General features: G+C 41.5%; 2 protein-coding genes across 2 annotated transcripts; both read right to left on the reverse strand.

Moving 5' to 3' along the window:
• Nucleotides 1-315: 315 nt before the first annotated feature.
• slc22a6l (solute carrier family 22 member 6, like) lies at nt 316-7,132 on the reverse strand. Its single transcript, XM_080483507.1, has 11 exons — nt 6,653-7,132; nt 6,062-6,544; nt 5,869-5,972; nt 5,623-5,777; nt 5,349-5,517; nt 4,753-4,876; nt 4,483-4,598; nt 4,168-4,382; nt 3,979-4,087; nt 2,508-2,711; nt 316-2,302 (listed from the first exon to the last, which is right to left on the reverse strand). Exons 2-11 carry the CDS (start codon nt 6,455-6,457, stop codon nt 2,215-2,217), a joined length of 1,680 nt encoding a protein of 559 aa, XP_080339633.1. The 5' UTR covers nt 6,458-6,544; nt 6,653-7,132; the 3' UTR covers nt 316-2,214.
• Nucleotides 7,133-11,773: 4,641 nt separating this feature from the next.
• On the reverse strand, nt 11,774-26,503 carry pygma (phosphorylase, glycogen, muscle A). Its single transcript, XM_080483319.1, has 20 exons — nt 26,144-26,503; nt 24,120-24,221; nt 23,955-24,033; nt 23,741-23,844; nt 23,379-23,510; nt 23,175-23,286; nt 23,008-23,090; nt 21,094-21,237; nt 20,774-20,866; nt 20,137-20,283; nt 19,341-19,504; nt 19,059-19,173; nt 18,851-18,952; nt 14,833-14,980; nt 14,655-14,713; nt 14,432-14,573; nt 14,127-14,334; nt 13,430-13,564; nt 13,167-13,233; nt 11,774-13,065 (listed from the first exon to the last, which is right to left on the reverse strand). The coding sequence occupies exons 1-20, from the start codon at nt 26,384-26,386 to the stop codon at nt 12,916-12,918; spliced, it is 2,529 nt and encodes an 842-aa protein (XP_080339445.1). The 5' UTR covers nt 26,387-26,503; the 3' UTR covers nt 11,774-12,915.
• Nucleotides 26,504-26,899: the final 396 nt, after the last annotated feature.

A 26,899-nucleotide genomic window follows, 5' to 3' on the forward strand; every position in this document is an offset into this window, starting at 1 on the left:
GAAGTCGTGGTTTGTTTTTGGCGTACGGTTTCCCCCCGTCCGCCGTCCGTATGATACACAGTGTGTCTCCGGAGTGCACACATAAAACCTGATGTTGAAATAAAATCTGTTTAATACGGTGAGTGGGGATTTATAAATTATGCCTAAAACTGTTTTAGATGGTTGCTGTGCTCTTGAACGTGATAGTTAATACAGACATCTACCATAAAAACTACACCTCTTGCGTGAGAGCTGAATATTGTAAAATTACATAACTATGTCAAAGAGGAAAATCTGATGTAGGTCTGGACTCAGTTAAAGAACAATAAGCATCAAACAGCTGGTACATCATTTATTTTACCAATCAACTGGATCTTGATTACACCGGCTTCATCAGATTAATGTTGAGGATCATTTATGATCATTTAATCCTTTAAGTTATTGCAGCCTTATTAAATGAAACTCAAGCCACTTTGTCAGACTCATATCTTTAAAAAAAATAGATGTTTGTGGTCAGTGTGGTCAAGGCTTGATGAAATGCCTTGACTTAAAGCTTGGAGGAGTTTGATCCTGATTTTTTATCACATACAGATGTTGCTCTGACGATATGGCAGCGCAGGTTGTGCAGTAGCAGGAATGCTCCACTAGATGGTGTCACAGCAGTAAACTGCACAGTCTCATTATAAGATGAGGTTATACTGTATTTTTCTTTTATCAATATTTTCTACTTAAAACCTCTGGTGGTCAAATTCCTCTTCAAAATATAGAAAAAAAAGTTGTTATTAAATGGACTATTCATGTCGTACTTTATTTAGAAAAATCACATCTAATGAGTAGTAATACAGTCACATATACATATAAGGCATTGATTTGTTGATCAGTAGTATTTTCCTGAAATGAGCGGGCTTTTGCTCAGTTTGACACTTTAAAATTGATTTTGACATAACATTACAAATTTCATTCCTAAAAAAAAAAAAAAAAAAAAAAAATCCTCCCCAAAAAAAGGCAATGTTAAAAAAATAAGTAGCCCTCTATACAACATTTTGAAAGGTTTTTATTAAATGCCCTAAAAGGTCCTCATAAAAACTAGCCATGAGGAGCAGCTGAACAGACTCTTTTTCCTCCTTGCCTGTAAATGTGTATTAATGTCATCGGGAGAACTTTATTGACTCTCATGTTGGTTTCTAGATTTCGACATGTTTCCGGATCAATCTGGTTTTTCTTCTCGGTCATGGAAATTTTGCATAAAGTCTCACAGCTGGATCATGGCAGGAGAGGGAGAGGTGTGTCGTGCCAGTGCATAAAACATGGTCACCAAGTGGAAACAAACACACACACACACTGCACACTCTTTCTCACCAAACATTAAAAGCTTTACAGATATTAGTTACACAGCCTGTGAGACTTACAGGCTTAATATTTAAAGGCTGGTGGGATTGTTTTGACCTTATTCCTGGAAAACCTACATGCTGGTGCAAGGTTTATAATCAAGAACAAACAAAAATGTCAGCCGCGCTTGGGAGAAATCCTTCTTTTATGTGTTCTTTCATAACGTAACATGAGGTTGGTTTACTCTTTGATCGTTCCAGACCAGGCTCAGGCTGGTCAAATCTGCATCTCTTTCTTTCTGCTGTTTTCCCGCCTTGCGATGGGTGGCACTGTTTTGTTCCTGTTTTTTTCCATGTGTTTAATTTGGAGTTTGATGTCCTGCTCTGACTTGCTTGAATTAATTTGGCTGATGATGACTCAGTCCAGTTCAATGTGACTTTAACATACCACGCTTCGCTGGTATTTGGCTTCAGCAGATGAAGACAAAAGACGTATTCACACATGAATAGCTGTTGATTTCAATCAAAACTCGTTTGGATATACAACATTCAGGTATCAAAACAACAGTGAACGCATGCTTTTTTTTTTTTTTTAACCTCTCAGGTGCTTAAATATAGAAATTAACCTAAACAGATACTTACCATAAAAAAAAAAAAAAAAAAAAAAAAAAACGTACTTGGTGCAAAATGTGGCTAAATTACTTTGTGCCTAAGATAAGCAAAAATCTGATTGTCCACGACACTCATTTCTCCATATTGACCTGTTGAACAATAGCATTTGCAGCTCCATTTCTCCATGAGACACAATGAACTCTTCATGGAAATCAAAGCCACAGAAAAGAAGCAGTACCCGCTCTACTCTCATTAACATGTCAGCAGAAACATCAGGAGTACAGTGCAGACGCCCTCAGGCAGCCTGCTTCAGGAGATTCGCCTGGGTGTCTTGTAAGATTACCGCCTCCTTTGGTGATGGTTTGGATCGTATCCCAGATCCCCTGTGTTCAAAATAGGAAAAAAATAAAATAAAAAATGCAAATCAGAGAAATCTGTTTTTCTCTTGCTCTCTCTCTCTCTCTCTTCTCAACAGTACGCGCCTTTCTTTTTCACACAAGTAAACCATGATGATGGGGCATTTGTTTCATTGATTCCTTGCTGAATGCCGGGAATGTGGAGGAGGAAGAAAAAGACTTCGTATTTCACCTTTCCTCCACGTCTTGTATTGTGTCGGGAAGGGGAATGCCGAGGGTTTCTGGGAGGAATATTCCGGCCAGCCCGCTGATGATTGGAGCTCCTCCATAGATCAAACCAGGCAGCCAGGCGATGTAGTCACCGCTGAGGAGCACCATGGGAGCCACCATAGCTCCGACACGAGCCATCATGGACACCCATCCCATACCCGTCTGACTGTGGAGCAGGGAGAAGACCCCGACAAGAAAGCCCAACATTTGAATCAAGGATTGGCGATACAGGGAAACAGTAAAACATTACCCAGAGTGCAGTAGGGTTCTCCGGCTGCACCTTTAAAAATTGCACTACAGTGAATGATCTGAATACAACGCAGTGAGGGAAAAAAAATACTACTGAGACCCTTGTTTCTCAGAAACATGTGCGACGGCACAGTGTGGAGCGCGCATATCATATCAGGTCACGTTCATTCCTGCATTTGAATATTTGAAAAGCAAATGCGCTTGAGGACTGTTTGTTTGAGGCTGATGAAACTCGGAAAAACACTCCATTCAGGACCGACCGTCGCTGCGTTTCCCAGAGATTGGTATGATAAACAAACAGACTTCTGCCCCAGAGGACGGTGCGTATGCAAATAGCTACAGAACTCCAGTGTCAACAGCATCTCGGATCTGCATGAACTGAACAGACTGATGGCATGACCCAAAAATCTCTAAAATCTCTGCACAAATCAAGATGTTGCATCATTTAGGTGACTGACACAAAAATGAGCTGCGTGGATTTGCACTGCAACTGTTTCCAACTCCTCACGACCTTTGAACTCTGGTTCAGTGTCTGCTCTAATAACCGTTCCCCCGTGTTCTCCGTGACCCATTTTCTCTGTCTGTACATGGAAATACCTCATAACAAAGTGCAGCATGTCACTAGGCTTTTTTTCGCTGAAATGTTCTTGAAAATGATTTCTCTGATGAAATGAGTTACTAAACAGTCACTAATTCCCTGTCGTGAGCTTGTCACTTGGTCCTCGTTATGAATGTTGCAGAGTTGATAAATAACTTTAGCAAAGCTGTTGCATTAACTGTTAGCAACTGTTTCCCTGAAGAAACTACTAACATCACTAAATATATCAAATTAAATCATACATAATTAAATGTAATTTATTTTTGCCTTTCCCCTGCAGTTCCCGTGTTTACCAATAGATGGCACACTCCAGATACAGCAAAAACAAACGACCATCGAAGTTTTTTTTTGCTCGCATTCAAATAAGCGAAGGCTAGCGGAACTTTCGAATTTTCAAAAGTGGCACTGGATGAACACAACGACATGAAACGCAACTTTTATCTGAGGAATTAGCTGTGCTTTGAGATAAGGGAGGAGTCTGGGACCATGGAGTCTCTAAAATGTAAAAGGTGGGAAGAAGAATTATATGACTGAATTGGTAGAAACTGATTTGATGGAGACACACTTGTTGTCGCGTGAGACTTACCGGATGATGGTTGGGTACAGCTCTCCCGAGTAAAGGTAACAGCAGTTGAAGGATGCGGCGAGACAACCTTTACCGAACACGGCCAGACAAGTGCGTGCGTTCTGATTATCTGAACACAAACGCAACGGCATCATGAGATCACTGACTTGCTTCTGCATAACCTCACGTGGATGGTAGTGTGTGTCGTACCAAGAGGTACCAGCACGTTGATCAAAATAGTGATTCCAGCGATCATCAGAGCGCCACACTGTGAAGGCCGGCGGCCAATAAAACTCATACAGACAGTTATAACAACTTTAGCCGGGATGTCGACAGCTCCAAAGATGACTTGTATCAAGTAGATGTCCACGCCAAACTTTTGGAGATCCATTGCAATACCATAGTAAGCAAAGCTGGTTGATAACCTAAGGAAAAAAAAAACAGCACACGTTTAGTGTCTTTACAGTTTTAGAACGAGAACGTAAAAGCTGCCACCTTCTTCTAGAGTAAGTGCAGAGTGTGTACCAGACGGCGCTGAGGCTGAGAGTCATGACCCTCATATGGGGAGTACGGAACAGATCCAGGACCGTGTAGGAGCCATGAGCGCAGGACAGCTCCTTTTTCATCGACTCCTGGAGCGTCTACGCACAAAGACAAAGTCATATCACTGCGTCATCCGTACACACACACACACACACACACACACACACACACACACACACACACACACACACACACACACACACACACACCACACGGGAACAGGTGGTACAACGTCAAAAACACACAACTTACTTTAATACTAATTTTTTCTCCTTCCTCTTTGTGCCCGTTGAATTTAGCCACACTCTGGAGATTCTTCACGGCTCTATCGGCCTTATTATTTAGAGCTAGCCATCTTGCGGATTCATGAAACCACCTAAAGGAAACATTTGTTTAGTGTGTTTGGTAACATATCAAAACATGAATTCCATTCAGGGCTCCAGTCACATTCATAATATTGATCTTAAACATCAAAGCCGCTGTGACTGAGAAAATGACAATTACTTCAAGGACTGTTCCCTTTACCACAAGACAGACCGGATACTTATCCATACATGTATGTATGTATGTGTGCTACATGTGCATGTACGAAGGCATGATTGTAACGGAATGTACAGTGACACAGTGTATAGACATATATTTAATAATAGTTATGGCATAGCATTAGTCAAATGGTAAAAAGGGCTCAAGTGCACTTCCTGTCCTTAGCTATCCATTGCTGTGTATTTCAGTCTGGGGATTTTCTAACTTTGAGACAAGAGTGTTAAACACTACCTCAATGTGTGTGTCCCTTTTTATGCATCCAAGCAGCTGTAAGTGATTCTTTTTTTGCCTGATTTGCAACTCACCAGGAAACCAGGAAGAAGACATAAAAGGGCAAAGATACGGCCAGGGTCAGCCACCTCCAGTCTCGCAGGAAGTAGGCTATGACCGCCAGGATCAGCTGTCCCACCGTGTAACAGTAGCCTGTTAGTGTCCCCATCAAAGTTCGCACACGGGTAGGGATCCATTCGACAACTACGTTTTTAAAAAAAAGCCACATATTGATAATTATTTTTTGCCATGTTTAATACACCCTCTCAGCATGTGGCTGTGTTTCCTTTGTGTGGCTAAATGTCTTACTGAGTGAGAAGGTGTTGAGTCCCACACCGGACAGGGCCATGCCGCAGCCGAACCGGAACAAACAGTACATGGAGAAGGAGGTGGAGAAAGCAACTCCTGTCCCGGACACTGCCATCAGCAGGTTAGAGATGAGCAGGAGGATCCGTCGGCCATATCTAAGACCAGGAGTGAGCCATACAAATGATTATCTGACGCTTTGCATTGTTCAGCACAGAAGAGAAATGCGTGTGTGCAAGTATACGTTACCGGTCTGCAAGGCCTCCAAAGACGATGGCGCCTACAAGCACGCCTCCCATGTAGACGGTTTGTCCCATTTCCTTGAAGGAGCGCATGTCACACACCAAATGCCACTGAAAAAAAGAACACAAGTTAAAATCTTTACACGTCTGAACAGTTCGTGTCAAACGTCACGGGAAAAGACAAAATAATTGGTCCTCACGTCCGATATGATGGTGGAGCTCATCTCGGTCATATTATATGACCATCCGTCTGTGCAGCTCTGCAGGTCAGCATCCTCAACATCGTCCAGCTGCCCCGAATCCGAGCTCCCGTTCTTAGCCAGGAGGTGCCACTGTGGAGCAATGTAACGCTGGCATCTGTGTGGAATCCCCTTGTGGTCCAGTGGCACCGTGATGCGAAGCATTTCCTCCGGGCTCAGCTGGCCCTGGGACACGTTGGATTGGGCGCTGCAGAAGTGAGGAGGCACCGCGGCCACAAAGTTCTGCAGCAGGTTGTGACTGGCCATCATCAGGATAGGTATGGACAGGAGGATCACATGCACGATCTGAAAGCGGCCTGTGCCACCCACCTGATCCAGGAGGTCACCAAAAGCCATATTTCTTATCTGACTGCCTCTAAAATTACGTTGTTGTTTCCCAGATTAAATCTTGGATGTGCAAAATAGAGTTGGCTGTTTCTGCACCTGTGACAACATTGGAAAAAAGCATCAGCTGCAAAAAAAACCCCCAAAAAACACCCACTTAGTGTGCCACTTAAAAGTGTTGAATAACAAGAAATTTGCTAGACTTACCTGTTAAATTAGTCCTTTCTCATTACATAAGATGTACAGAAAAAAAATATAAATCTGCCAATTTAGTAAATTTGGCAGCTTCATGAAAACAACTCACTCACGTTCATGTCATCATTTCACAATAAATCCTCCAAAGTGTCCCAAAGAGAGTCCTTTAAAGAGAAAAAAATCTCCCCCAAAAAATCAGAAAGAAGTAAAAGAAGCCGTCTTGTCGCTGCAGAGTCTTAATGTGAGTAATCAGCTCTCAAATTCCAACAGCTTTTCAGAACTTTGGATTATTTGAAGTACAGTCAAACCTCCAGAGGTATTACCAGCTCACTCTGCGAGTGCTGAGGTAGAATGCAGAGTCCTTACTGTGCAGACACAAAGTAGCGCAGAAGTATTTGAGAGCAAATGAGCTCCAGCATCCAGAGTGGGTCTCATAACTCCAGTCAGCTCTTTGCCCCTTTGCACCGAGACACACTCCATGACCTTTAGTCCTGTTTCGCTCATCTGTGTGCAAGTGTTGTGCTTCTCAGCCTGTGTACATGTGAGGTTACGCAAAGAATCCTTTTTTTTTTCCTGGATAGTTTTGCTTTCCCTTATTTACTTTTTGGTTTAGTTTGTTTTTTTGTTTTTTTAACTGCGATTGTCAATTAATTGGTTCATAAATACAAGGATCAATGCAAAACAGAAAGACAAAGTCGTGTTCAGGCTTTATTAGGAAAAACAATAGGTAACAGTTTTACAGAACTTACAAAACAGTTGGATGAGCATTTAACTTTGAATCTCGTGTTCAAACTCAGACTTCATTGTCAATAAGTGGCCCTGAACTTCTGTCGGATCGAGATGTGTTCACACACTGACGAGCACTAACTTTATTTTCTCTAAAGATCGTAATATTTGTATTCTGTTTGTAGAGCATGTGCAGCTAAAAACTCACATTCCAAAACACATGTGTGACTTTTCAGCCCGGCCTGCGTCCTGGAAGGGAGTTATGAAGAATGTGTGCATTGTGTAAGGATCAGCATGAGATGTCAAACCCAATGAAGCCGCAGGTGCACCAAAGAAAAAAAACAACAAACTCTCAGTTTTTTCAGCTGTGAGACTGTTGGGTGGAAAGATTTGTCCCTTTTGATTCCCCCTCTTTATCGCGTTGCTTTGTACTTTGAGCCTGTGAAGTACTGCGTTCTGACAGAACATATGAAAAGCTGCTGGAAAACGAAAACGGGGCTACAAACAGCGAGCTGCACGGACCGTGAGAGCTTTGTGGAAGTTCAAAACGGGTGAAAGTAGAGAGTGACAACTCAAAAAGACAATATCCGGTGACTTTGTGTACAATCGCTTGAAACAACAGTCTTGTTACGTAACAAAGGTGATGTTGTAATGAGTATGGTACCTTTCTCTGGGGAAAAAAAAAAAGTAAAAGAGAGCGCTGCATACATGACTGATGTATTTTGTAACTGGATGTAAGAGGTAACCAGGTGTTCATTCATGTGGTATTTTGAGAGTAATTGTGTGTTTCCAGAAGTCTGCTGCGGCATGTAGGAGCTACCAGAGGCCAACAGGCTCATGACCCAAACAAAACAAAGAGAATTACTGCGCCTCTTATCAGGGAGGGCAGGATTACATGGGGCCGAGTGGAGAGAAATGTGCATCTCTCACCGCACCACTAAAGACACGGGATCCCCGTGGTGATCACTCTTCTTTACTGGACATGATTGTCTGAGCAGAGTTCGTTATATCCGTCTGATCCAATAACTGACAATCGCCAAGTATTAATTAGAGGGGACAAAGTCAGAGTTGAACCATTCAGCACAACCAGGTTGAGATGTGGATAAGAATATATTGACACCAATAAGGCAGAACTGAAATAAAGATCTACATGTATTGACCAGCTGCAGATTTTATTCTGCTGCATAACACCCACAGTTTCACCCAAAATGACCTTCGCTTCCTCTAACTACTGAGCTGAGAACAAGCGCGGGCAGCCGCATCATTTTCAACATCTGCTCAGCCAAGCAAGCTCATCAGATGGGTAAACACTTATTTATTTATACACCTAAGTGCTGTCTACCAATAGACTTTCTCTGTCCATAATGGCCAGATTGATTGTAATTGTATGTACATAAAATATTTCTCTAATTTTGCACTGTTGCTGAGGAGAAGTTTTCATAAAGCCCCCAGGGTTTCTTTGTCTTCCCGGCACTCATCCACACACTGAACTATGAAACTGTAAACAATGTCTGTGCTTGGATGTGCTAAACTAATAAATAAATGCATTAAAGTCCATCTGGCGGTAAACATCCTGAAAGCGATGGAATTAATATGCATAACTTACACACACGACCTACAGACACAAGCAAACATAAGAATACAAAATGTTCTTCAAAATGTGTTAAACCTGCATCCCATGAAGGAATATTCACTTCATCAGCTGAAACAATGTCTGTTTTCACGTCACTTCAAAAGGCAAACCGAGACCCCGGAACTTTGTCAAAACATGTTCTTATGAAAGGGAATTACTGATCAGTCTTTTATTTTGAACAGCATGGACACAGTCTTCTGAAACGTCGTGGATGTTCTTGATGAGGACATGTTGTACCTGCTCCATCGATCTTTTAAGTTGCAGGGGTCAGGACTCAATCACAGATAGTTTCAAGCCTCAAATACAAGTTTTTAGGGGTTTTTTTGGGTGGTGGATTGTCTATGTAAAGAAGAGTACCTGGAGAAGACTTGCGCAGGGAGAACATGAAAACCCTGGACAGTACAAACCTGAACTCAGTATACTCTCGCTGCGAGATAAGACTTTGTTTAAAACGATGCAGATCCTCGTCATCTGTGACGCCTGCTGGGTCGATGAATCTGTACGGCAAAGTACAGTTAATATTTAAAATGTCTCACCACGTTCTTCTGGTCCCAGATTGCAATACTACTCCAAAGTTCAGCGGTTTTTGTATTCACCTTCTGGAAAACCATCCAATGAATTAGCCATGTAAAATATATATACAGTAAAAATCGGCGTTATTTGAAGTTGAAATGAACTATTGTTGATGTGTCTTTGCATGCGGCCGTCACAGTTGTACCTCAACAGTTGTAATGAGGTTTTTTGTTTTTTTTCATGATATAAAATTTGTCCATACCATTTTTCTTGTCAAAACTGAATAATAAAGACATTTTTCTCCTCTTTCTTGTAAAGCCATTGAAGTGATTTGAGAAGGGGTGCTGATTAATAGCTGAAAATAACTCTTTTGTGTAAACCTGCCATGTTCGGGTCTTGAGCTCTGCTTTACGTACATTGATGAACATTGTCAGCCTGCCGTTAACGCGTAACACATTTCCAACTGCAACTGAGTTCGTGTTTGTCACTAAATTACAGGTCTCATGAGACCAAAGGGTGTCTCTGGGAACATATTTACATGCTCTTTCCCCCTTTTTTCTTTCTTTCGGTTATCTAAAGCCTTTCAGTATTTCTCGTGTTTGAACTTTAAACTTCTTAAAAGAGACAAACCCTGAACGAAGGGGTTATCTAACAGCTTCAGTTGCGATCACGTTGACAGTGGTGAGAAACCCACATGTGAACTCATGTGTCATGTTGCCTCTGCTGATGTGTCGGTCGTTCCTGAGCTATGACGGAACATCTTGGCCTTGGTGTCGCAGAAAATACACAATGGTTTAATATTGGTGAAAACTCCAGGTCTGTTGCTATTAACTATTTCCACTTTCATCCTCAAGATACTTTTCTTTTTCTCTCTTTGTGAAAATATTAAATGTCTCCAAAACTTTGCTGTTTGTCATGTTGAGGTTTGATGATGTTTTTGCTTGTTTTAATCTGATCGCCCATGTTATCTAATAATTTGTATAGTAGTGGTGTTTGGAGTATGAAACACAGCTGTGAAACCTTCATTGTCTCTGTATCCTGTTTCACCTTTCCAGCCACTCAGAATCTTTTCTGTCTATGAACAAAATGAGAAAGGATTCGTCCGAAGTGCCACTGACCATTCATCACATCAACATTCCAATGAAATTAATTTTATTCCCGTAAGCATTCCACCTCTTCAATGAGTGATTTTCGCGTCGAAATCATTAAAAGTTGCATCATTCCAATTTGTGGATTTTCTTCGGGTTGTGTTCAAAACAACATATGTAGCTTTGTGTAATGTAGTGTTTGTTTTGTTTTTTTGTGTAGTGTGGATCTATGTGCTGGTCTTTCATGCAGATCTTAGGGATGTTGCACTTCATCATCACTGCACAAGTGCAAGCTGATCCAGGACGTACATGCTATAGGGTGAATAAGTGAACATAATAATACAATGATCATGTCACTGCATGTCACTGCATGTTCTCATTAAGGGAGATGAATGTGGCTCCTCTTTGTCCACTTCACCTTTTCTCCCTGCTCTCACCTGCACATGGCAGCAACACCTGCTACTAACAGGAACATCAGGGAACTTCAGCTTGGAGCTTTTCTGCTTTTTGCCCGTTTCAGCCAGAGGCAAGATCACAGTGGAAGCTGTGAGAAACAAAATGACCAATACTGCCGTTGACAATATATTGTGTTTGCTATATATTTTCATCAGTATTTAGTATACTAATTAGTATTTTCATTAGTAGATATATCCTCGGTGTGACATTTATGAAGTTTAATTTCAATGAAATGCTCCAAGGATCCTCCAAAACAAATCAATGGTTTTTAAGACGTAGTGATTATGTAACTGTTCTTGACAGTCTCTTCTTGTAATTTGTGGGCTACAACACATTATCAGCTAGGCCCACGATAAGTTTTACTGCCATCTGGCTGCATGCCATCATTGAAGGGCAGGGCACAGTGCCAAAGTCCTGTATGGCGTCTCGTGCTGTTGTGGGCTTTGGCCTATTAATCACTAATCTCACTTTTGTGTAATTGTTTGTGCTTCTTTTTTAGGAACCTCCTCTTTTTTCACGGTCACCCCTGACCACTTAGCATCAATCAAACTTCAGTTCAGGAGTCCAGCTTGAACTTATTCACATCATGGCCGATTCAATATTTGCTATAAATCACCTTGACAGCTTTGATGGCTCATGCAATTTTAGATTAATTACAAATAATCACGTTCTTGCACGCAAACAACAGATCAACACCAGAGAGTCTCTTTTCATTTTCACTGACATCATGCAGAGTCTGCTGTGTTTCGGGGGGAAGCTGACAGCGCGCTCGGGTTTTTATTTCCTGCCTTCACACTAGTCTTCCTCCAGTTTGAGAGAAAGAAGAAAACATCCACGGCTTGCACACAGAAAACCCATCATACAAAACACAGAGAGGTGTTTTGGCATTGACATCACCGCTTCTTTCAAATTACAGACTGGACTTAGAGGCCTTGAGGATGATTGAGTGTTTTCTATTTTTGACAAGTATCTAATTATACTTTTGTGCTTTTCTATCCAATCATCGATGTCATCATTTAACTGGCCTTTTTCCCTTTTTAATGCAATTACCCTCCCATTTCACATCTGTCATATCCACTGAAGCTGCACAATGGACAAAACATCTAGTAGGTGGAGATGAGTCGTACGGGTCCAAAAAACTAAAATTATATACATATAACATTTTTATTTTTTTTGCTTTTGTCATTCTAGATCACGTATAATAAAAAGAAAACTTCATGAAACATTGTCAAAATGAAATTACATGACATATGTCTGACCTTGTAATTTGATCAGAGGTTCACTGTCTTCTTCTCTGGGTTTTCAGTTTCTTTGTCAAACCCTAGTGTAATGTTTAAAACATGAACTAACCTGACTTTTTGCCTATAATACCAATGGTGTTACAGGAAAAAAAAAAAAGTCCCTTTGCAACATTATATGCATGTCAATGAAGCAATAACTCAGTAATGAAACAAACCAAAAAAAAAAAAAAAGGCTCTCAGACTGTTATTGTATTTTAGACAAACTTTACTTTTCAGAATGGGACTGTGGAAACACAAGAGTTTAAATTTTGGAATAAAAAAAAAGATACCACCATTAATATGACAAAGCCAACCACAAAGCTTTTAATCCACTTCTGTACTCCTGCACAGACACCTGCAACAGTTCTATCACACCAGACTAAAACCTAGTTATTGTAGATATGTAGCTATGAAAATGTAAGCCTTTAATAGAACGGGGTGTGAAACATTGTAAAAAAAAGAAACCCGTGGATGCAGGTTTGTAGGGGCTTTTACGAGACAAGCAGTATCCACCATGTAGGCTCCAAGGGCATTTGAGCCTACGGGGAAAGTTGATGTGTTCGCTGTTAAGTGGACAGTTTATTCCTTGTCATCGGGGGCCGGGATTTTCTCAAGCGTGGGCTCCATTCCCCAGATCTCACGAGCATACTGAGCAATGGTGCGATCGCTGGAGAATTTGCCACATCCGGCAATGTTATAGATCACCTTCTTGGTCCATTCCCTGGGATTCTGGAACATCAAGAAAGAAAGATGAATGACCAATGAGATTTGCATTTGGTTCAATTATCCAATGATTTGGAGCAATTTAATAAACGTGTTTGAGCAAATACCTTGTAAAGAGCATTGACCTTGTCCTGGGATTTAATGTAGTCTTCATAGTCAGCAAAGACCTTAAACCTTTGCAGAGAAAAGTGATTAATCATGTGTAGAAACACCCAACATGTACTAAGTAGTGTTATTGCATATGTGCATGAGTGTTGAATATTGGGCATGCAAAAGACTTGCAAAAGACTTGCAAGTTTATACACATTCTTATTTGTATGTGTGTATGCATGTTGGCGCCTCGGGCTGCTCATGTTAGATGTGTCTCTACCTGTCATGATGCATCAGCATGTTGACAATTTCCTTAAACAGGTCAGGCTGCTTTGGGCTAAAGAAGCCTCCAGCAATCTGGTCAATCGCCTGTTTCAGCTCAGGCAGGCGGTTGTAGTACTCTTCGGCGTGGTATCTAAGCAGGACCAAAAAATAAATAGAGAGAAGCTTGTCACTGTAGTAACCACCTCATTCACAAAGGAGTCGTCATCAATTGTTGCACAGAAACATCCGCAGGTTCCCGAAGGTCACATCCTTGAGCGTGGCAAACCTCAGCTTGTGTGAACAAAACATTGAGTCAGGGAGCACCAGCAGGCTGAGTGCAAGACAGAGATCAGTACCAGTACCACTGCAGGACTGCAGAGCTGCAGGATTGTCAGACCGGATGGGACTCAGTGAGTTGACACTAAAAAGTCTTGACAGTTGCCCTATCTTGGAGGTATTTCCCCAAATGGATGTGATAAGTGGCAACACACTATGTTCTTATATGCAAAGATATTGCAAGCATGAACCCTTTTTCTGCCTCTGCTCCCATGTATTCCCCCCCTGTGGACCTATATCAAGGTCAAATATCAGCTGACTTGAAAAGATTTGATTGGCGGCAGGGCAAAATATGCTTGAAGCGTGACATAAAAAAAAAAAGAAATGCTTGTGTTTGCAGTGATTGAGGCTTGTTTAGTTGTTTTTTTTTCTTTTACCCTTTCATGTCAAGTTTATCAACGTCATCCACCCTCATGCCGAAGATGAAGAGGTTGTCTTCACCAGCTTCCTCTGCCATCTCAACATTGGCTCCGTCCATGGTACCAATGGTCAGAGCACCGTTCAGCATGAACTTCATGTTGCCGGTGCCAGAGGCCTCAGTGCCGGCTGTGGAAATCTGCTGTGACAGGTCAGCTGCAGGGATGGCTGAAAGATGACAGAAAGGGGGCATTAATGACTCTAATAAGCATTTTGTGTTTGTTTGGTTTTTTTTTTTAATGCTGTATAATGATTTAGTAATTACCCCTCTCAGCCAGTGTGACTCTGTAGTTCTCCAAGAAGATGACTTTAAGACGGTCTCCGATGACAGGATCATTGTTGACCACCTCACCGATAGCCGTGATCATACGGATGATCATCTTGGCAGTGTGGTAGCCAGGAGCAGCCTAAAAGGAAAACGCAAGTGATGAATGTGCAAACACATCACTACATGTGTTGAACTTCTACTTTTCCAGTAAAAGTCAAACCTTTCCTCCAATCATGACTGTTCTGGGAGTCCACTGCTTGTTGGGCTCCTTCTTGATACCTGGCAGGGATATAGAGGGAGATCATAAAACTGAGGCGCTTTCAAAAAACGATTTTCTGGCTCCCATACACAATCTGTGAATCTGAGCTTTTACAGGGGGTTTTTGAATGTGCACTCACGGTTGAAATATGTAATGATGTGTAGGCAGTTGAGCAGCTGTCTCTTGTATTCGTGGATTCTCTTGACTTGAATGTCAAACATGGAGTTGGGGTTGATCTTGACCTTGTAGTGCTCCTCCAGGTGCACGGCAAACTTCAGTTTGTTCTCCTGCGGGATCCAAACACTTATTTAGTTCTTAATATAATTCGAGCTGTTTTATGTCTGTATCGTATCAAATGTGGGGGAAAAATAAATAAATAAAAAATCATCTGCAAAGAGGAGTGCGATAACTCACTCCATACATTTTCAAATAGTATCAGAGCACCTCTTAAAGTTGATTAGTGGCTGTCAAACTCAAGAAGGGGTGTTGGCTGAGAATAAGTTTTATTTTGCAATTACCGGCAGAAAGAAACTTAATGAAAGAGTGTCATCGAAGAGTCCATCTAAGTCTATTAAAGAGCGCTGCACTCCTTTAAAAAAAAAAAAACCCGAGGAGAGGAGAATTGGTGGCTGACCCTCTGACACGATGAAAAGACATGAAGAGCCAATAAAGAGCAGAGCCAGCTGCTAAATGTTGTGTAGGTCAAAAGGAGCGACGCATTGCCCTGAAGGTCCGAGGTAACCCCGCTGACTCACAGCAGGCTGACAGATAGGCAGCGGCCATCTTTATCCTGGCCTTAGCAAAGCACAGGGTATGCACAGCGGCACGCAATGGAAATACCGAGGATAATTACTATCTACGCAATAAAATGATGACGTCCCCACAGTGGAGAGGTTACCCTGGCAATATGTTCACATGTACAACAAAGACGTGGACCTTTCATTTCATCATATCAGCTGTTATAACAAAAAACCAATAAAAATCTTCCCCTGCTCAGCATTGATTCCTGACTACAAATCCCAGAAACCACTACAGCCAGCTGACCTCTATGAATCCGATTGACACCCACTACATCATGTGTCGTCTGAGAAGAATAACAAAGACAGGCTGTCAAGAACTATGAAGGAAAATATGAAGACATCTAACACCATATGAGAAAGACAACATCATAGAAAGTAGTGCTGAAAAAAAACCCTAATCTTCAAGTTGTGCTTCTCCCAGCACTTTACCGACCCAACACACAAGGGAAACAGTTTGAATGAATTTATTTTGAACTTACTTCTGAGGCTGTTGCAATTTTCCTTAGTTTCTGACTGTGTGTGCTGACACCATCAGCAGTAATACAGGGTCAATTAGACAGCGCTACGAAAAAGAAGCTCTCACACGTGTACATTATTCATGTGTACATGTAAATAATTCGCTTGAACTTTTACACCCGTGTCAGTTCTGCTTTTAGAGAGAGAAAGAGAGAGAGAGAGAGAGAGAGAGCGAGAGAGATTTCCCTCCAGGACCATTCTGATGTCTATAAAAGAAAAAAAAAAAAAAACCTTACATCAACACAACCTTACATCTATAACAGTGAACAAAACAAGGCAAAACTAAGTTTTTCACTGATAGACTTATTGAACATAACAATGTGCAGAGCTTGTTATAACACCAGACCGTCCTACCCTGCTCAATCAGCTCCTCTTGAACTGTTAATTACAGAGTCATGCCAAGACTTTGAATCATTTTAATTCTGGGGATGAAACAAACTGCAACTGCTTCTCGGGCAAAGTGTCACTCTAGTTAATTTGGCAAAATTTCAACCCCGAGATTATGCTGCCGTGACATAATTTGTTCACCACCTTAGGCCTACTATTGTTGCCTTAACGTTTTGCCGACAAGCTTCTTTAAAAAAATATATGTATTTTCACTGCACAACATTGCAACTACTACAGTCAATAGTTCTCACCAGCCAGACCTTTTTCTAAGAACCCTGCAGGCAGCTGTTATTTAAAAAAATAAAATAAAATAAAATATAAAATCCAATCTGGCTGCCAAAGTAATAAACAACTTCAGGACACTGTCAAACCTGGCCTTTTAGAAAAGATTATTTGACAGGCTGTTTTTTTATACTTTTTTGTTGCAAAGTAGGTTCTTAAAAGCTTGTCACATGGATTCTAAACACTCAAATCACAAACACTGCATCTATAAAACACTTAAACAATGGACCTTTTAGCAATGACAGGACAGAATTTACATTTCTGGTGATTTCAGTGCTACATTTTCCGCACAGGAAATGATTTTCTGGCTTTCAGGCCTTGTGATGAAAAAAAACTGTGTACCATCACCACATCGAATTCCTAATTTAGTGACCAACAAGAGCATGCTATTTCTTGGATATTGTGTTGATGCACGTAAATGCTTTAGTTGCCCATTGATCTTCTATACCACTTCATGGTCACAGGAACACATTTCAGCTGAAGACACTCCCAGGAAAGATCACCGGTCCATCACAGGCAAACACAGGGAGGAAGTTAGTCACGCACACTCACATTCATATGTACAGGTAAGTTAGATACACCAGTTAACCTGAAACAACCTCTGTTGGGTTGTTTTTTTTGTACTACAGTACTCTAAGAAAACCTATGCGCGTTCACTGTGAAGTAAGAGTGGTACCCACTACTCCATGTGAAGACTCAGTGCGGTGTCTGCAGTTGTCTGTCTGTGTGTGTGTGAGTTGCCTATTAACTTTATCTCCTTAATAGCTCCCAGCTGGCCACTCAGCAGAGTTGGAGCACCTGGGCTTGGTGCTGCAGCAGGTTATAAAAACTCTGCCTCCTTTGAGGCAATGTCGGGCTTTTCTTTGTTGGACTCCTGCCAGGGTCACAATAGCACCTTTCTGGTTTGGTATTTAGCATCTCGACACATCATACACCATGTCTGACTCCTAATATTGCCGCAGGGTCCTTTTCTCAGCCGTCTTGTACTGGTGAGCACGTTCTTAGTTGTGAGATGGGTTCAACAGTCCAATTACATTACATGAGGTGTGTTACTGGACGGGTTACTGGATGTATCCCCCGTGGTCACAAACAGCCCGATTAAAGGTAGAACTCAGGAGGTCTGTAGTTCTGTACCGGAGGTCATGTCTGCCTGTGCAGTGATATGCTGCATGAAGAACTCTGATGGTGTCATGTCAAACACTAGAGGAGGTAATGTGGGTCTGAAGTCACCTATTTGATTAGATTTCTCCTTCTCCCATCTCTCAGCATGAAGATACAATATACATATTGTGTTTTATAGAATTTTCATAACAATATTTAATGTCTTTTGATGAAATTGGGATCATGGCTGATGGTTATTTTGAGGGGTAAAAAAATGGGGCATGATGACTGTGGTCATTTTCAACAGATGAAATTGTTTTGAAACACCTTGAAACATTTAATTGCCACACATCAAAAGAGATTGTTGCGGTACTGTCAGGAAAGCCAAATCAGTGCACTGAGGAGATTTCACCAGACACTGAAATCAAGGTTACGTGTTTTCTGCACAGAACTTGGTTCAAATGAAGAAGAACGGCCTCTGGTGATGTTTGCCGCCAGAGAAGCACGAGAGGAAAGCACCGGGTTTGTTTTTTAGGCAGAAACTATGTTGGACACTGGCTGTACTAAACAATGGCTGACGGACCGAGAGGCACTGAAAAACCTTTTGTGAAAGGATTTTACTCTTGTACTTTGATGTGTGTGCTTAATGTGACCATGTTAGTGGGATATATGTATGAAGAACTTGTTTGGTATTTTGCATGTCGACACAGCACACACCATCTCTACACATCTATCACTTACACTACTGATTAAAGTCGCTTTTGTTGGTTGAAAATGAATTTAAGTTGAATGAAACATTTCTTTTTCTCATGGCTTTGAGCAGGTTAGGAAATTCACTTCGCACCCCAATTGTTTACAAGTGAATAACAATATGCCAGGCGAGAACTCTAATTTGTTTCAGGCTCTGAAGTGGAGTAAATTTATCAAGGTCATTGTTGGTTAACTTGGAGTTTTTGAGTCTCAAATTTAAAAAAAATGAAATTTCGGTTCCTGTGTTTATCTTCAATGAGGTTGAAGTCTTGGCACAGATTTTCAGAAAAAAAATTAAGCCAAATGATATTTTTCTCTCACCTGCTTAACTTTGGCAACGTCACGAATGAAGGCATCATCGTTGACGTATTCGCGGAGAGACTGCAGCTGATCGAGGTCACGAATGAACTCCTCACCAATCCTCTGTGGAGCAATTAGCCAAACCAATTGAACACAGTATACATTTTTGTGCCTTGTTTGGTACAAACCAAATATCAGCTTTGTGTTGTTTGTGTGTTCGAGTGCTGACCTCTGCGATGACCTCGGCCAGCCCGGGGTTGCACATAACCAGCCAGCGGCGGGGAGTGATGCCGTTGGTCTTGTTCTGGAACTTATGTGGCTCCATTTCGTAGAAGTCCTTGAAACTGCAGACCGAGCAAAACATAACATGCATTACTCTGATGATACGTGAGCCAATAAAAGAAACAAAACAGTACATACAGCTCCCTTTGGTTGCTGTATTTTTGTATTAATTGTGATTTATTTGCCATAATAAAACGTAAACACGTTGATGTTTCTTTGAGGGACATACACTGTAGCTTTGAGGATGTCGGAGTGTATCTGGGCCACGCCGTTGACAGCATGAGAGCCCACAATGCACAAGTGGGCCATATTGATCCTCTTCTGTCCCCCTTCCTCAATGAGGGACATACGGCTGAGACGACCGTTGTCGCCCGGATACTTAGCTGCAACTCTCTGCCGAAAGAAAAGGAAAAATAATTTGTTGCGTTTCAGTTGGCACACATAAGCACGCTTCCTGATATCAAACCACGATCAATAGAATAATTACTGAAATGAAAATGTATTAAGCTCAGTGTTGATTGAGCTACAGCTTAATGTCAGAAACAATTATTTATCCATTCAGCAGGAGAGAGTGAAGCTCCGTTCTGACAGATGTTGCAATTAAAAGTCAATCAGCACCATTTAGTTCATTGGCTTTCACATTACACCACTTAGGTCTTTGTGCCAGACTTTAAAAGCTTGCACTGTACACATATCCATTTGCACAAACACAATGTAAAGGCATTTTACAATTTGAAATAAACACCAAATACTTCCATTATTCAAAAGATAATTTTTTTCTACTTTCCATTAAGGCTGATTAGGCAATTCATTTCATAGAATTTTAAAGCTCAGTCTCTTTAGGTCCCTTAATCCTTACAGAGAGAATTATTAATTGTACAAAGCTCTGACATGAGGTACCTTCCTTGGATTGTATCTTAATCACAGATCTCATTAGATGTGCTATGCAATCCAGCAAGGAGTAGCAGCAATCTCTGCTTGACGTCACAGACATGATGGTGCAGGTTGCAGTGCACCACACTGACCTCCAGGTGGCGGCGGTTGATCTCATAGACAATTTCCAGGTGACGGGGCAGCAGATGAGCAAACAGGTCGACTGGCCAGCGCTCCAGAGCTTCAGGAAGGACTGTGTGGTTGGTGTAGGCACAGGTGCGCACACAGATGTCCCAAGCCTTTAAAACAAAACGAAAAAAGCATTGAAAATTAAGAAAAGGCTTATAAAGTTCTGTAGTGATTTTTATCATTGACTCTCTTACACCCCAACACGATCAATCTATCTATCCATTTATCTTTGACATCGCTTTTCAGCTGGGTGGCTGGGATGGGAATCATACACATACACATTCACATTCACAATAACACATAAAGCCAATTTAGAGTCACCGATTAACCTCATGTGGGAGGAAACTCACAATCTAAGGAAAATCCAAGCACACTCAGGGAGGTCAATTTAACACAACATGAATTCAAACGGGAGAACTTCTCACTAAAGAGAGCCTGCTATCTCACTATCAACATGATGAAAATTTAATGGAAAAACCATTTAGCGAATGCCAAAACTGAAATAAACCTCAGCAATAATGTTAAAAATATACAGTAAAATATCATAAAATTAAATCAGATTTAGGAAATCACTATTTTGGCAGCATTGTCCTTCCTCACCTTATCCCAGGCAAGCTTCTCTTCGTCAACCAGAACCCTCATCAGCTCAGGAATAGCCATGGCTGGGTGGGTGTCATTCAGCTGGATGGCGACCTGAATATGCAGAACATCATTAAAAGTCAATACAGAATTAGACTTTGCCTCAGCGGTGCTTTGTAGATACTATTCATTTCAACTATTCTCCTAAGGTATAATAAAAAACCCACGTACAACCTGTTCAACACACTGACAGAGGCAATTAAATGAAGACCCAGAGAGAACATCATGGGAAAATCCTTTCATTTCTGACAGAAACTATTTTGTTGAGTTTTTCACTTCACCTTGTCAGGCAGTTTGCTGAAGTCTGTGCGAGCGATCTCCCTGGAGCCAAACTTAGAGACCTTGAAACGACGGATGATGTCTTGCAGGGTGGCAGACACCACAAAGTATTCCTGCTTCAGACGGAGCTCCTTTCCTTCAAAGAACTGAGGGTAAAGACACACATTTGTCTCTTTTTGTTCTGCTGGCAAACATGAATAGGTTTTCTTATACATTAAACATATGCTTTTCGCATGATAAAGACTGTCTTTAGTTCGTGGGTGCTTGAAACCAACTTTAATAAAATATTAACCAGAGCACAATATGGAAAAGTGTTGCGATATCACACCACTTCATTAGCTTTAGGTCTGAGATGTGGATATTTCATAATAAAAAGGCTTTGCCTGTAAAATATTTTATCGTCATCAAAGCGTTAATGCAAATCATGAGACATTCTGGATGCTTTCCAGAGTTCAGCATTTCAATTTGAACATCCCAGAAATGCACATCTTATAAGATACAGGAAAAGAACTAACCACAAGTGGGTTTAAGGCATCGTTAGTTTAAAAGTCTCCTATCTGTTTTAATGTTAGCTTTATCCATCGAACAGCAGGCAGTAAATAAACAGCAACACTGACTATGTATGATGAATTGATAGCATGGAGTTATTGTTCAAGCAAATAATTAGTCAGATAGAAAAACTGAAATAAGTAATCCTCCAAAGTGCAAAGCGCAAACAATCATGAAACTAAGAAAAAGAAGTCACGTAGGAGAACCTGTAACCTTTGCTTGTAGGAGGTGACATTTAAAATGTTCACGTTGATTGAATTAATAAATATTCAACCTATTCTCTCAGCGCTGCTTTGTTTCCCACAGAAACCCACAGCGTGATTGAACAGTAGTGAGACAGTGACTGAGGTATGAGGTCCACCTCGGCTTCTGCGCTCACACGCACAGACATAAATTACAAGACCAGACATGAGTTACGTCTCAGGCTAGATGGTTATCTCCTAAATCCTCCTCCTCAAGCCTTCGGGGAGTCAGCACATTGGACAGGTCTTATGTCAGATTTAAAAGACAGATTCAGGGAAAGCGGGAGGAGTGCACAGAGGATCTGGCTGAACAGAGAGGACGTTGAATTGGGTCCAAGTGATGGAAATCCACCTCCCCACTGAGCGAGAGTAAGCCCCGTTCTGTCATACAGGAGCCACAGAGTTCACAACCCGCTTATCTACACCATCAACATTCATCTGCTTAATGTGAAGATCATAGGTGTCAAACTCGCAATCCGTGCGTCAAATCCGGTCAACAATGGGGTTCAATCTGGCTGAAATTGCAAAATTGAAAAAAGAAAAAAGACATAAGACGAAGTTAAGTGAAGTTTTTCAAATAAGTTCCTAATTTGTCCACTGGGTGTTTTAGTAACATTAGAAGTCATAATGCACCACACAGATCTAAAACTGAACAGCCATGCTCATAGCAGCAGACATAAATTCTCACTACCTTATTTGAATATTGAAACAGAACTCGTCATTCTTGTAATTTGAGTTTTAAAAAAACGGATGACCAGATTTGGATGTAATCCTAAACTCTGCAAAAATGTCCGTGTTCTGAAAAGTGACCGTCTCATGTTATTCTGAGCAAACAAGATTTAAGTTTGAAAACTTGTTCTCCTGAGAAATATTCAGATTATATTATCAGATTAAAACAGATTTTGTAAAAGTACATAAGATGTGATCGCTTGCAGGTTGTATTTGTAAAAAAGAATTTCCCCACTTAAACTAATAGGAAACTTGGTGTTGCTAATATCTCTTGTTATGATGTTATAGCTTTAGCAGTCCAGCCTAAATGATCAAATCAGGTTGTTTGTGACCCATGAACCATGAACAGAGGTGCAGGCCTATTGTACCAAGAGGTAAACAGTCATATCATCTTACATTATCATTGGGATACAACACACGGGAGATGTTCTCAGCCAAGTTTCTGTCCAAAACAGCCTGGATGTAGCCACCAACATTGACTGTAAGAGGGGAAAAATTGCATGAAAATATTCAGCAGAAGATGATCCACAGTGAATGGCTGTGACAGCATTGAAACCACTTACAGTCTTTCAGGTTGAATTCGCACGGTGCCTTGGCGGACCACAGCCTCATGGTGTTGACAATGTTGTTTCTGTAGCCTGGGACAGGGGTGTCATATGGCAGAGCCAGCACTATCTGTTCATGAGGAGAGACCGACATTTTTGAATGATATGTGTACAATATTTCAGAAAAGATCTCTCGTGTTACTTTACTTATCGTAATATCACCTGAGCGTCAACCCATTTGACTCCATCGGGGCCATGCTCGGTCCTACCATAGTATTTCACCGGACGCATGTACTCGGGGCGCGCTTTCTCCCAGGGGTTGCCATAGCGCAGCCAATCGTCAGCCTCCTCAACCTGAATAATGACATACATTTAGGCCGGAGGAGAAAAACACTCATTAGACAAGCAGCTCCTGTGCTGAGCCAGACATAGAAAATGACAAGGAACATCAAGTTGGGATAATGATAAAGGAAAGTCATCAAGCAGGTGCTTTCAGGTGAAAACAGACTGACTAAGAGCTACTCTAGGTCACTGAAGCAAGAATCTGAAGTTTCAAATATAAGTTGAAGTCCATCGCTCCTCACCTGCCAGCCGTTCACAATTTTCTGATTGAAGATGCCGAATTCATAGCGAATACCATAGCCATAGGCAGCGAGGCCCAGGGAGGCCATAGAGTCCAAGAAACAGGCTGGAAACAGAAAGGAAGAATGCACATTGAATTGATTATTTATAAAGAAACATACAATATCAAAGACAGTAAACAGTGGCAACAAGCTATGATGGGGAAAAGATACCTACCGGCAAGGCGACCAAGGCCACCATTACCCAGACCAGCGTCTTCCTCCATGTCCTCCAAGTCTTCCATGTCCAGACCCAACTACGGAAGACAACAAGGAAAATTACAGTAGTAATTTGGGGATTTGCTTCACGTTCAAGATGGTATTTATAGCTCCTCTGCTGTACCTGGTACATGGCCTCGTCACAGGCGTTTTCCAGGGCGAGGTTCACCATGGTGTTTTGGAGGGTGCGGCCCATGTAGAATTCAAGGGAGATGTAGTACACGCGCTACAGGGACAAAACATGGACAGACACACAGCGTGTCAAAGAGAACATACTCTGAATTGTTCTTTGAATACTTGTGAGGTTTTTCCAGTAACATCACACGTTCAAGGTCCCACAGCGGGCCCCGCAGATGTATAACGAGGACAGATTTGGTACATGAAACCAAAAGCCTGTGAAATCATATGCCAAATGTCACAATCACAGCCACAGAGGACGGCCATGAAATCTTCAGGTTTCATGATTCAGCTTCATGGTTAGAAGTACATGGTAAATATGCCACCTGAGCCTGTGGTTAGCCTTTGCCATTTACCCCCCGCCCCGCCGATTTACATGGAAGGGCAGACTCAAACTGAAGAAGAAAGGCAGAAGAGAGGAGAGGAGAGGAGGGAGGAGAAGTGACTGGAGGGCAGATTGCTTCGGGTGTTGCGTAACACCAACATTTTGGCTGGGGCAAAAATAGCTCCTGTAGAGGTCGCTGCAAAGGTCAGCCTGAGCCCGATACCCTTTCATTGTGGAGTTCAAGTATGAAGCAGTACAGAAAACAGTTTGGATAGATAGATAATAACGAATACAACTGACAGAGTCCGATTATTGATTAAACAACAGGATCTTTTGAATTATATATGACTGTGTGTTGGAAATCTGATCCCACATGATAAATTTCATCCATTCACTTCATTACGCTAACTGGCTCGTTTTCCACCAAAGTATCCATATTTGCAATAAAAAAAAAAAAAAGTAAATCTGACGACTTGTTGTATTTAGAAGCTTTGCTGTTTGTAATTTTCTGCCCAAGACTATTCGCAAACTCAGACCTCATGCGTCCTTGAGTTTCCCGCTGAGACCTTTAAGGGATTCACTTTTGACCTTTTCGACTAAAGCACAGGAGCACAGTATCAGATGACTTCTGGGGTTTTAATCATATGCTGGACCCAATCAACATCTTATTAAACTCTTTCAGGGAGCCAGCTTATTGTGAGACGTAAAAGTCTCCCTGCTCAGATTAATGCTTTGGCACTTAAGTTACAGAACTCAGGTGCACACGGGGAATTTTGATCTGTTTTTAGGAGACAAAAAATTACTCTACTTATTCAGTGGAGATAATAATGATCTTGCAAGGGATTTTTTTATTAATTTTTTTTTAAGGTTGAACTGAGTTTTCACTCTGCCTCTGAACCCTCTTTTGTAATTACACATAGCTTTGTGTGACATTTGCAAGCAATAATATGGTGCGGTTTACACATTTTTTCGCTGCTTGATTCTAATGAAGCCAGCCCCGCATTGTTCTTCTCCAGCCTTGCTGTTGGTTAATGACACCACAGTTGCTGAGATACAGCTTCAATGTGGCTGCTTTTACATGAACTCAGGTGCCCTCAGAGGCATGCGCTCATATGACACAAGTTAGGCCTATGTTCTTTACGGCCACACAGGAAAGGAACAGAAGGTCGTGGGGTGGTTTAATGTTTCAACACACTATAAGCACAGCTGCATACCAGCTGAGTGTCGAGAACTCCCAGTGAAGTTTAAATGTCATGCCTCGGCATTACAGTGACATCAGGCTGTTAAATGTTCTGATGGAGTCTATAAAGACTGTAATCTCAGTGTTGGAGGTACTATTCACATCTTTTAGTTACTGTAAAGTACAAATTCAGTGATATGAAAATAGTCCTGCATACTGTGTGTGTTTAAAAGAGCAAGAGCAAAAATGTTATTGGACTGGTTATTGAAATCCCGTACAGAGACAGACAACATGCCTCTTAAGAGAGATGAAACCAAAGAAAAAAGGCTTTGGATGAACATCTACTGTCCTAATATCCCTAAAATATGAAGTAGTACTTTGGTCAAAAGCATAGATGTTATGAGTGGCACATGCATAACAACGACAGTTTTTTTTGGGCGGCTGGCTGTCTTTGACTCAGACTTACTTTGGGATCCTTCTCATAGTAGTGCTGCTGGGTTCTGATCCACCTGCCAATCAAGTGGTCCCGCACTGTGTTGGCAAGAGCAAAGTAGTAATCCCTTTTGGTTGCCACATTTCTGTCCTTGACCAGCGTAAAGTGGAGATGTCTGTTGAAGTTTTGCTTCAATTCTGCGACGTTCTCGACCCCGGCAAGGCCTCGCACTGAAATCTGTTTCTTCCTATCATGGTCAGACAGAGGCTTGGACATGGTGGCACGAGTTGTGGCAGCTCAGCTGACTCTGACTCTGGAAGAATGTATCAGTAACACAGTGAGTACCAGACCCAAACACAGCAAGAGAGGCACCCACAGTGCGGGCTCCAGTTCAGCATTTTAAAGGCACAGCTATTAATATTAAGTAGAGGGCGGGCCTGATATCTTCTATTAGGTAAAGGGTGGGACTTATGCTGAGGGCATGGGATGCAGCTTTTTAATTATGTAACTCCTAAATAACCGAGAGGCCTATGAGATGAAGCATGTGTGACTGGCAGGAGACCCCAGTACCATAAAGGATAATGACAGTGTTTTGATGATCGTATAGTAATCAAGTAAACCAACATTTTCAATGTCATTTCATCTACTTAACTGTTCCAGGATCTTCAAACCAAAACGGAAACCTTAAACTTCTTTGTTTATAGAGATGGAGCTTTTTCTTCCCTTGTAACGCTTCTCGTTAAGTTTGTCAAAATGGAAGAACAAGGAAGGCGAAAGAAAGTGATTTAG

The sequence above is a fragment of the Lipophrys pholis genome, assembly GCF_963383615.2.
Source record: "Lipophrys pholis genome assembly, chromosome: 16".
NCBI lineage: Eukaryota > Metazoa > Chordata > Actinopteri > Blenniiformes > Blenniidae > Lipophrys > Lipophrys pholis.